At 34.8% G+C, this 12,538-nt stretch overlaps 1 protein-coding gene across 2 annotated transcripts in view; it reads right to left on the bottom strand.

The window, feature by feature from the left end:
* Positions 1-321: 321 nt before the first annotated feature.
* Positions 322-12,538, bottom strand: part of Marf (Mitochondrial assembly regulatory factor) — a 249,086-nt gene continuing 236,869 nt past the window's right edge. For both annotated transcript variants that reach the window (XM_018507698.1, XM_018507699.1), the window contains one exon: positions 322-526. In XM_018507698.1, the coding sequence (XP_018363200.1) occupies positions 322-526 (205 nt within the window). The remainder of the gene's footprint in view (positions 527-12,538) is intronic.

The following is a 12,538-nucleotide window of genomic DNA, read 5'->3' as shown; positions in this document are numbered from 1 at the left end:
ATTTAGTACTTTTTAAGAGATCGTGTCTCATATTTATCATAAATTTAAATACAATTGTCCATTTCTCTTATTCGACTTATGTGATATAAAAATCATATTTTTCATGTACACATAGATAACCGCAGTAATTTATGAGATAGAATATAAATCTATATTTATGCATATTTCGTGTCTATAATTCAATTGTCATATAAGACTTTAATTATTATTTCTAAACTAAAAACTAAAATATTAGATATTTTAAACAATTACATCACATATAATTATTTCTTCAAAACATTATTTATGCAATTTTAAATATGTATACAACACATTATTAATTTAATTTAATGGTTTTAAATAAGCTGCATCAAACGTATCAAGTTCATTTATTAAAAAGTTGGCTTCGTTTCGAAGATGCTTTGCCTTGGCTGCTGCTTTTTCCAATACTGCTAAAGTATTTCCTATAGTTTTCAGTTCGGTATCCATTTCAGATGTTGTTTCGTCTACTAAATGACAAAGCCTTGCAAATGTGCTGGAGAGCTCTCTATATATAATCATATTAAATATTATTACGAAAAGAAATAAAAAATAAATATACTATTTTATAATGTAAAAAGATTTTGAGTTAGAGTTTAAGAAATAATTTCGAGAAAAGGATGTTATATTATAAATCCATTTAAAAAATACGTTCAAAATAACATGAATCACAAGAAATTGAAATTTTATTATATTGTACTACTTCATTTCACAATTTTAAAGTATCAAATAGCTTTTTAAAAAACAAAAAAATAATCAAAGTAAAATTATTTCTTACACATCTTTATATACTGTTATATCTGAATATGATAAACCTTGACATTAGGGGACCCAGCTCCAATTATCTTAACCATGACATATGCTGTCAAATAACTTTGCCTTAACAACTATGGGATGATCTCTTATAGTTTCGGAGATATAAAGAGTTAAATTATAATTTCAGTAGTAAATTTTAGACAGATCCACCTCATACTCTTCCTATTTGCCTAGGGGTGTTCGACTTTCTATGCAAAGCGAGATCCATCACACACCTCCACCATGCTTAGAAGCGCACGACTTTTTACCCTAAGAAGCGAGGTCGACTTCCCTCGCTGCCTAGGGATGCACAACTTTTACTGCATTTCATGTTCAACCAAACGTATATTTTCGTTCGACGTATATTTCAATCAAAAACTCGTGTCGCCGCCAAACAACGCTTACGCTTACCGTGCGTACATCGAGGCGTCATTAAATTATACTTCACACGCAAAACTTCCCATCTAACCTCTTGCCTATGTGACGCGGATATTCCCGGCCACATGGACGACACGTTAGACGCGTCAAATCCAAATACGGCGCTCGAGAGACGCGCGCAATACATTCAAGGAAATCGCGCGCTAGATCTCATAAGCCTCCTTCACTGCGACGTTTTTAATCAAGATAAATTTTTAATGAACGGATTGGAAGTTAGAATGAGGCATGTACGATCGAAAGTTTCATTTTGCCTTATGGAGAGTAAAACGATATCAAAAATACGTATTCTCGATACCAGTCTACTCGTAAGAAGAGCAATAAGTCCAAGTGAGCTACTCACACACGCTAGAATGCTGAGTAAAACTACCGCCAAGTACCCCCTTACAAGAGTCGAAGTTAAAACATTCACGATACACGCCGGTGTAGTGGGAGAATCGATAGACAATACAATACTCGGACAGTTGCCAAAACGAATAATAGTCGGCTTTGTCGATAACAAGGCGTTTAACGGGGCAACAGAAAATTAAACCCGTTTAATTTCAAAAATTACAGACTAAATTTCTTTTCGCTGTACGCCGATGGTATGCAAATTCCCAGTAGGCCATTACAGCCAAATTTTTCGAAAGACGAGCCGCTCTACGTTGAAGCTTATCACACAATATTCTCGGGAACTGGCATTCACTTTCTGAACGAGGGTAATTCTATAAGCAGAGATGATTACGCCAATGGCTACACTCTTTTCGCTTTAGATCTTACTCCGGATCTATCCGCTAATTGTGCAGGACATTCGTGCAGGAATCTCGTGAAATACGGAAGCATACGATTAGATGTGAGACTCGAAAAAGCTCTTTCCGTGACTATTAATTGTATGGTCTATGCCGAGTTCGATAACGTTTTAAAAATCGACTCCTCGCATCAAGTCATTGTCGACTTTTCCGATTAGCTCTACGCCTTTCGTGAGAAAATTATTTTCCCCCTACTACACATTATTTCTAATCTAATTCCACGTGAGATGACAAAAAAAGCTTCAGTCTTGTTTGTGACACCGACGCTGACGTTTCGTGACATAAAAAAAGTAGCGAAAATTCGAATATATAATGGATATAGTCATCGACATACAAGGTTTTCGCGATGTCGAAGACAACTTTATTCCGAAAGAAATCGCGGTTCTTGCGATTAATGCGACGATCACCCCGGACACTGAATTACGAGATCGCTTTATCCATTTGGCGATTTACCCGAGAGAGTAAGACGAGAAAACAACTGGCTTACACGAAATTATCACGGAATCGAATGGTTCGACGGAGACGTTAATCCTATATACTTTACGATACATTTGCTATTACACGACACGCACGCTACATCTATAGCAGAGGACAAGAGAAGTCACGTTATCTAAGTAATCTATTCTCCAGAAACGTATATAACCTGAAAGGAATTTCTTTGGCTTTCAAAAATCTGCCAGATTTCGGAGGTTGCGGACAACGTTGCACGCACCACGGATTTCGAACCAACGTTGAATTACATTGCGTCTTACGCAACGCTTACAAATTGAAACGTTGGCTAGCTATACGAAATAGCAGCAATTCGAGCTATGATAGTCATTCCTCAGAAAATTGCAGCGAGAGCGACGTCGGGAGCGAAAAAACAAACAGCGGAAATTTTTCAATTTAATTTAAAAATCAGAAAAATGATATATTTCGCAACATAGAAGCGTGGAGGAAAAATATCGTGACAGAAAAGGCGAACCAAAGTGAGGACGAACAAACGATAGCTGAGGAGAAAAAAGATCTTCCGAAATTCGACTCGACGACTGATAGAGATAAAACTAACACTAGCGTTTCGCAAACGTCTAGTATTTTTGAGAACTCTACAACGCACGTACTGGTAAAAGAGGTAAATTCTGAATTTACGCATACATTTCCTCTCTCACGCTCACCTACGCCGAAAAATGAATTCACTGGAAGTTTTAAACGCCTTACATCATCTCAGTGTCCTACATGCGGAGGTCTATTCAGCCGACCGACTGCCGAGGGTGTGGACGAGGTCGACTGCCATTGTCGCTAACACAGACGATCACAATCGTCCTGGCCAGCACTGGGTCGCCTTCTACATCGACTAACACGGAACGTATTTCGATAGCTACGGCTTGCCACCCTTGGACTCAAGATTCCTCTTACGACTTCGTCGAAACTCCACCACGTATCGCTGGAATACATCGATACTGCAGGGAATACTTTCTCAAACTTGCGGACAATACTGCTGTGTATTTCTATATTTTATGTGTAGTGGCTATAATCTTAGCCAGTTTCTTAGTCTGTTTACTTCTGATTGTAAACGCAATGACCGATTAATCGCACAGTTATTTTATAAAATTTTTCTTCATTGTAAACATAAATTCGACAAACCTCATACTGTATGACGTTGTGTCCAATCATGTTTTTAAAATGTAAAATGTAAAAGAAATGATTATTCGCAAAAGAACTATTTTATGTAACAACGTTGTTTTATCAATAAACGCCTTTTTTCAATTTTGTTACTGTACGCCACATCTGTTATTTTCTTAATTATTTTCTCATTCCTTTCCAACCGACATCTTCTTTTTCATATTTTTGTCAGAACTAGATTAATAAAAACTTTTGTCATTATTCGAAATAAGACTAATAAGGCTAACATAAAGTGCAAAAAAAGAATTTATCTACTAAACCGAGTAAATCAACCCAACTCTATTACAAACAGGCACGAACTTGGCCATTCCTGTTTTCCTCCTGTCCTTCCAGATAAAAAAATCGGTCGCACAACCATAAATAGTAGAAAAAATAAATAAGTAATAAAGGAAGACTCTCTCCAATGCGTTTAACCTAGCACGGACGTGTTGCCGAGGTGAGAAAAAAAGCGAAGGGTCATAAAATGTATCCGCATTCATCTCCGATGCTTGTACCTTTCTCCCTCATCTCCCCAGCAAAAACCTGTCTCTGGGGCTATTTCCCCCGATTTTCTCCATCTCCGCCATTTTCTCGGACTTGATGGCTTTACATTTTCACTTTCACTCTCACTCAACGCGACGTCTCCTTCACCAATCGTAGCGCGGGCAGCCATGGAGCGAACCAATCATAGCATGGGCAGCCATGGAGCGACCCAATCAAAACGCGCCACTTAATTACCTCATTACTCCACCCTCGCGTCATCAACCACTCAGAGCGCTCCCTTCTTCCAGACAGGCCTCTCTAGTCGTCTAGGGGGGAGTGGAGGGGGGATTTGTTTTGACGTCTAGGGGGAAGAGGGGGTTTGTTTTGACGCCAGGGGTGGAGTGGTGGGGGTTTGTTTTGACGCTCCATGGCTGCCCACATACTACTCACATATATCTATATTTTAACTACAGGGTACGGCATCAAAATCCGGACAAATTTCAATTTAAATTTTTCGCTATATTGTGCTTCCGCCAGTGGTTGTTGTTGGCGTCCAAGAAAACTTGATGTTTGTAGTAAACAGTTATATTATCAAAATGGCCGCGATGTTGAAAAGTGCAGAGTATAACCGAAGATCCGCGATCATCGAAGGCCTTCGCGCTGGGAGCTCAACAACTGAAATAATTCGGTTTTTTGGATACCCGAGATTAACTGTTTATGACATTGTGGCAAAATATACGGCTTCAGAACAGTCCAATGAAGATTCTAGTATGCCAGCGAGGAAGATTCACTCGAAAGAACGCACCGCGAGGAACCCCGCAGTCGTCAAAAGGGCTCCCAACAGCCCAGATTTAAATCCCCTGGATTACTATGTATGGAGCGTAGTTGAAAGGGTCACTAACAAGTCTGGGCATCCCAACGTGACGTCATTAAGGACCGTTATTAAGGCAGCATTCGTCGGCATGGACAGCGCTACATTGCAGCGTGCGTGTGAACGCTTCAGACAGAAAATAGAGGCCATAATTAAAGCTAATGGGGGATATATCGAATAATTATGCTCTATAGGGATCCCCCAAGTGCCATGTAAAAGGATTTTTTTTAATATTTAATTTTTCATCAAAAACATTTTGTTTAAAGAAATTGTTCGATTTGTCCGGATTTTGGTGCCGCACCCTGTATACGTGAATTTTTGACAATATCTATTGACTAGATATAATACAGTTATACATCTATAAACATTCAAGATTCATGGATCATCGAAGGAGCAGTTTCCATACGATCGCAGAGGTCGAGCAACACTAGATGAGGTACAGCTTTGGGTGACAGCTGGCATCGTGAGATTAGATCCCGATTTCAGGAAAAAACCTTTTTTATCATAAGTTTGTCGTGATATTCTGGAATATGATGCTAAACATTAATATTCATTTTAGCAGTAACACAATTAATTTTTCCAATAATTATCTGAATAGTTTTCCCAATAATCTAATAGCAGCTCTTCTCAATAATTGACAAAAAAACTATGAATAATCAAATAGCCTTTAGATTACCGAGGTCCTATCTAGACTCGGTAATCTAAAGGTTTATAGGTGAGCGGTTTACCCCTAAAAAGTAACTTAGAAAGTGCACTAACCGACCATTCAACGTTCTGAATGACTGAAAATGATTTAATTCGATTCCACATATTATTCTGCGGAAAAACATATATACACTTTATTTTTTTATGTTGTCATTGAATATTTACAAATAATTTGTTTAAAAAATCTAAACTTCGAATAAAAATTTCGAAAAAATTCTGCAAGCTTAACTGGATCAAAATGGACATTTCTGTCTCCAAGACATTTTTGTTTAAATCAATAAGTTTTGAGATAAAAAATGTCTAAACTTGAAAAAATTACTACCATTATACTAGTCGTCCAATCAGTATGAATAAAAAACGAATATATTCGGCCAATCTTAAACTATAACAAGAATTTTATTTTACTTTGATCTGTATTGTTATTAAGAACTTTATTATAATGAAGACGCGTCTGCGGCGCCTTAAATAATAAAGTTTTCACTATCAATAACAGTACAAATCAAAATAAAATAAAATTTTTGATATAGTTTAAGATTGGCCGAATATTTTCGTTTTTTATTCATACTGATTGGATAACTAGTTTCTGAGAAAAAAATCATAAAAGTAATCATTTTCCAAGTTTAAACGTTTTTTATCTAAAAAATTATTGATTTAAACAAAAAAAATCTCAGAGATAAAAATGTCCATTTTGATGCAATTAAATTTACAAAATTTTTTCGGAATTTTTATTTGAAGTTTAGATTTTTTAAGGGGGTATACCTTGTTATATATAGCAGGCTAAAAAAAGACGAATTTTCGTGAATTTTTTCAAAAAAGTATATGCACATTTGAAAGGTTTTATATTCTAAAGAATCTACTTTGACAAGTTTTCATTTTTTTTTATGTACAAATATTAATAAATAAATAAGTTATAGCTAGTGTCCGGAAAGCTGTTTTCCAAAACGCGTATTGCGGTGACGTATTCCGTGCGAGCGTCTTAAACCTTTAGACTACCGAGGCAAATGATTGCAAAGATCCAGATTCGACTCCCGGCCGAGGTAATATTTTTCGCAATAAGAATTAATTATTTACAGATTTTAATATGTCATTTAACATTATTAAGATCATTTCGAAAATGCGAATAAGCATCAAAATTTGTTAAATTATTAGTCAATTTAATTCGTGATATTACTGCAGTAGTTTAATAGAATTAGCGTTTTAAGATCGAAAAATCATTTCGGCGCGCGTTTCTGGGGACTACACATATAGTATATAAATTCACATAAGAATCATACAAGCATTAAGATCTAGCTAGACCGAAAGATTTAGTTAATATATCAATTTATAGTCTTTAATCGATCGATACTTCAAAAAATTGAATTACAACAAAATGGCGGCTGTTCAAAGTTGAAATTTCAATTTTCATGAAAAAAAAACGGATATTTTTCGTCCATTAAAAAAAGTACGCTTTGGAAAAAAAAATCGATCGATTAAAGATTAGATATACATGCCTAAGAAAAGCACGAAAAATTTCAGATTGATCAGCGCAGTGATTTTTGAGATATCGTGGTTACTGATTTGAAAAACGTAGTTGAAAAAAACGCGTTTAAAGTTTCAAGTGCAGTTTAAACTAAATTGAAAAATTTATTAGTAAATCTTTAGATTAGGAGACCCTCCCCCTCCCCCAATGACCTTGACCTTGATATATATTATCAAGATCATGATCCTGAGTAACCTCCAACAAGTTTTAGCCGTCGCTCATCCTTCGTTAAAAAGTTATTAATAACAAAAGTTTCAAAAATAACGTATTATGGTATTTCTGCTATACATATACGATATTAAGTACTACTATGCACCCCTGAGATGTGAGCCCGGCAAGGGTCGGTACCACACCTCCGCCGAGCGAGGGGGTCGGTCCTGAGCGAGAACTCAGGGTTGGCTATGCTCCCCCTCACAACAACGAGTGAGAACAAGGTGAGAGGGCTGGTGTTCCCTCCTCGCCTGTGGTCCAGTAATGCCTTTCCGAGCACAGGCGATCTTAGTCAGGTCGGGAGGCCCGAGGCCGTCCTGGAAGAATGTTGCACGCGTGCCCAGGGCGCCCTCACCAATAGGCCAATGAAGGACACAAACGGGGGTTTCAGTAGGTGCAAGTCCCACATAAGCCTGGGTTCCGTTCCAGCGGGCCGAGGGTATGCGTAGATATTTCCCCCGCTTTACCAAAAAAAAAGAGTTAGGTTATTATGTACCCGTGGATGTATAAACCCTAATCTAACCATGATACATGGGGATATAATAACCTAAATTGTGTTGCAATGAGACGTTATATTTTTAAACTTCTTTTGATAATAACTTTTTAACGGAGGACGAGCGACGACTAAAACTTGTTGGAGATTATTCACGGTTATGACCTTGACCCTGTCAAGTTGACAAGGTCAAGGTCATTGGAGAAGGATTCCTTAATCTAAAGATTTACCAATTTATTTTTCAACTTACACAGTCATCTATTCCAGGGCCATTTTTTTATATTACATCCTCTCTTGAAGTTGATGCTTTTAAAATGTCACTTTGTTGTTGCCGACAATTCTTTCTTCCCTTATTATATTTGTGTATACTCTTATGTATACTCAAGGTCGTATATCTCTATGAAAATACTAGGGTTGAGAAAATTACTTTGTAAAATAACCGGTTACAGTTTTTTTCTTTCAAAAGTAACTAGTTACGGTTTCAAGTAATCGAGATTAAAACTTAACTCGTTACAATTACAGTTACTAAAAAAGTAATTTTCAAAAATTTTAATTTATAACACAACTAACTCTTAGGGTCGTAGTCCTTTACCTTTCAATTTTTTTAAATTTATTGAGCCTTATTACTATTAAAGATTAAAAGGCTCAATAAATGTAAAAAAACCGAAAGAAAAAGGGCTACGACCCTAAGAGTTAGTCGTTATAAATTAAAATTTTTGAACAGTAAAAAATAAAACATGTCATTTAGTTATAATACAAAACTTTAATTTGCCGGCAATAAACAATAAAACAACAAACAAACAAACGTTTCGATCCCTGTTGGATCATTATCAATGTTAAAGTACGAAAATAAAACAGTGGAAATATTATCAAGTTAAGATATATAAAAATTACAATTCGCTCTCAATCGCAAACATTAATATAATAAAACTCACAGTTATTAATATAATCAACCTCACTCAGTATGAAGTAAAAATTATAAAAACGTTGTAATCGGTAACAATGTATACTTCTGGTTATTTTATGTAGATTAAACATAATTGTATCTGTTAAAAAGTACAAAATTAATTTAAAAATATAATACTAATATAAAAAAATTCAAATGTAATATAATAATAGAAATACAAAATACGAAGCAAAGAATAAAATTAAAAAAGTAAATAATATTTTCATTTTTAGACCGTATATGTGAGAAACACAATCAATACTAGAAATTTAAATACCTATTACGGTCGAAGCTGGATCTTCGTTGCTTTTTTAAAATAATTCAATCTTGAATTACTAATATATACTATATATGTACTTGCATATATACCATATTGTAGCTTTTTCACACACACACACAAATTGCGCGCCGAATTGTTTTTCCGGACTAAATAAACGCAATTAAAACTACTCTAATAATCGCAAATTAAATTGACAAGCATTTTAATAATTTGATGCTATTGATCAAGCATCATATATTATAAAGATGTTAGTATATTAAAACTGTTAATAAATTTATTGCGAAAAATATTACCTCGGCCGGGACTTGAACCCGGATCTCTTGCATACCGCGCGAGCGTCTTAAGCCTTTAGACCACCGAGGCCTTAGTAATATTCTTCGCAATAATCGGTACACTAAGGAAATAACGACTTTCTTTCAGGCGACGTAATCTAAACAATATTTTTATTTTTAGACCGTATATGTGAGTTATTAAAAAAATAATCTAATATTCTAAGAAATGCAAACTGAATTAATTAATAGTAATAAAAAAAAATTGTGTGATGTACAATTACAAAGTGAAATATATATATTTAATTTAGTAACGGCTGAAATAACTGATAATAAATACCTTATAATTGTGTGTTGGTATAATATAAAAATCGTCTATTCTTAGACAATGCGATGAGAGTGAAATCGTCATCCCTCTAATATGTTCAGAGACAATGTGAAATAGGCATACTTCGGTAAGCAAGTTGAAATGGTAAACTAGAAAGGAAAGGGTACATATACCCTGGTAAGAGAGGGAAAAGAAAGTGGGAAGAGGGGAAGTAAGAAAAGAAGGAAAGCAGTTAAGAAGGAGAAAGAGATTGAATAATTTGTGAGTAACATTCAGGTAATGATTCAGTATCATTCTTTTTATTAAGACCTTATTTCTGTCTTTTAATGTGAATTATTTTAGACGCCAATCTTTTGTTATAAGAAGATTCGCAATCTAAAATTTTCACATCATTCCATCTAAAATTGTGGTCAAAATTGATACGATTATCAGTTATGACAGTAGGAGAACCAGTATTCTTCCTAATATCAGATATATGTTTATGCAATCTCGTACTCAATTTTCTTTTAGTTTGACCAACATAGTTCGTCTCACAATCATCACAAGAAATTTTATATACAACGTTCTGGTTAGATAGAAAATCTAACTTATCTTTTCCTCTCTTAATACGACTCTTTAATGTGTTAGGGATGGTAAAGGCTAGTTTACAATGAAACATACTGGAAATAGAAAGAAAACTTTCTGAGATAGATTTGACGTAAGGAACCGTAAAAAAATTGTCTTTCACTTGTAAATTACGTGTAATATGTTTATTATGTATATGGAACTTTAATCTTTGTTCAATTGTAGAAAAAATAAAAGATAAAGGATAACATTTATTTAGGAAAACATGGATAGCATCTATTAAATTTTTTTGTTGGAACCATGGATGTGATAATAGGATAATTTTATCTATGAAGCTGATAATTGTGCCTTTTTTATAGCAAAGATGATGATTTGAATAGAAGTTCAGGAACCTTCCTGAGAATGTCTTTTTATGACAAATGTCAAATATAATTCTATGATTATCTATGATAAGTGTTTACCATTTCAACCTTCTTACCGAAGTATGTCTATTTCACATTATCTCTGAACATATTAGAAGAATGATGATTTCACTCTCATCGTATTGTCTAAGAACAGACGATTTTTAAATTATACCGACACACAATTATAAGGTATTTATTATTAAAATGAAAAAAAAGGGGCTACGAACCTAAGAATTAGTCGTTAGAAATAGAAATTTTAAAAAATCACGGTATAAATATGTCATTTAGTCAGAATATAAAACTTTAATTTGCCGGCAATAAACAATATAACACAAACAAACGTTTCGATCCCTGTTGGATCATTACCAATGTTAAATACACAAAAATAGAACGGTGTAAATATTACTAAGTTAAAATATATAAAAATTACAATTCGCTCTCAATCGCAAGCAAAAATATAATAAAACTCACAGTAGTAAATATAATAAAATTCGCTCAGTATGAGTTGGAAGTTATGTGAACATTGTAATAGGTAACAATATATGCTTCCGGTTATCAGTTGTAAATTAAAATAATTCATATCTGTTAAAAAGAACATAAAAATTTATTATTATTTCAGCCGTTACTAAATTAAATATATATATTTCACTTTGTAATTGTACATCACACAATTTTTTTTTATTACTACTAATTAATTCAGTTTGCATTTCTTAGAATATTAGATTACTTTTTTAATTTTACTCTTTGCTTCGTATTTTGTAATTCTATTGTCACGAGTGCTAAGTTGTACAAGTGACAATTGCGCTACGAAACGTGCCAAAACGATACTCTAACAATTTACGAAATCATATTACTTAAAACAAAGTAAACAGGATCAATTAATATAAAAGAAGACCCTGAGAAATGCAGACTCAGATGTTGTAGGAATACTGGCCTCGTCCGATAAGCGGAACGCTGACGAAGCAACGCGGACAGCCCAAGGCTGACCCCCAAAATATAGAATATAAGTGCGACCCCTTCTGCGGTCGGCGGTCAGAAAATCGGTCAAGTTAATAAACATAACGCGTCGCATCGCGATGTCCGAATTATTACAGTAAATATATCGCAACGCGAATACGATAAGTGACTTGTGATTGTAAATCAATACAACTTGTGTTTGGTGAAAATAAAAGATATTTAATTTAGTTGCTAACTGCTACGTGAAAGTGTTTTTTTTTATAAAACCATTTCTCGAGTTCTGTGTAGATCCCGGATCGTGCCGTACAGCGGCACAACACTATTATTAGATTATATTTGAATTTCATATTAATATTAAATTTTTTAATTAATTTTGTACTTTTTAACAGTGTTACGTCCAAACTCCACTGTTCTTTTCTTCGAACCTTCGTCATCACCATAAGGGTCATTAACAAGTAACACCAGTAGACCAACTGTATTTGTCATAGGAAGTTTCAATAGCTGCGAGCCGATTAACGTTCGCCCCCTTTTTTTATCCACTCGGGCACAGTCGTTAAGGATTATAACCGAAACAGCGGTTGTCCTTAATATATGACAAGTATGGCTCTATGACTATCAAACATCCGGCAAATGGTCGATGACGAAGAATCATCTAAGACACATATCCCAGTATCCCTTTTCACAACCGATACCCTTAATCAAAATCTTAGATAAGCCTAATCCCACACACTAGACTTGCACACGGCACTCCTAACTAGCGAATATAAAAGGAGGGCCTTCGCGAACAGAGCACAGTTTTTCAAAACTCCTTACTTAGAGCGAACCTCTGCCG

The sequence above is a fragment of the Trachymyrmex cornetzi genome, unplaced genomic scaffold (assembly GCF_001594075.2).
Source record: "Trachymyrmex cornetzi isolate Tcor2-1 unplaced genomic scaffold, Tcor1.1 scaffold246, whole genome shotgun sequence".
Lineage (NCBI taxonomy): Eukaryota > Metazoa > Arthropoda > Insecta > Hymenoptera > Formicidae > Trachymyrmex > Trachymyrmex cornetzi.
This window is presented reverse-complemented; position numbering and strand designations above follow the sequence as displayed.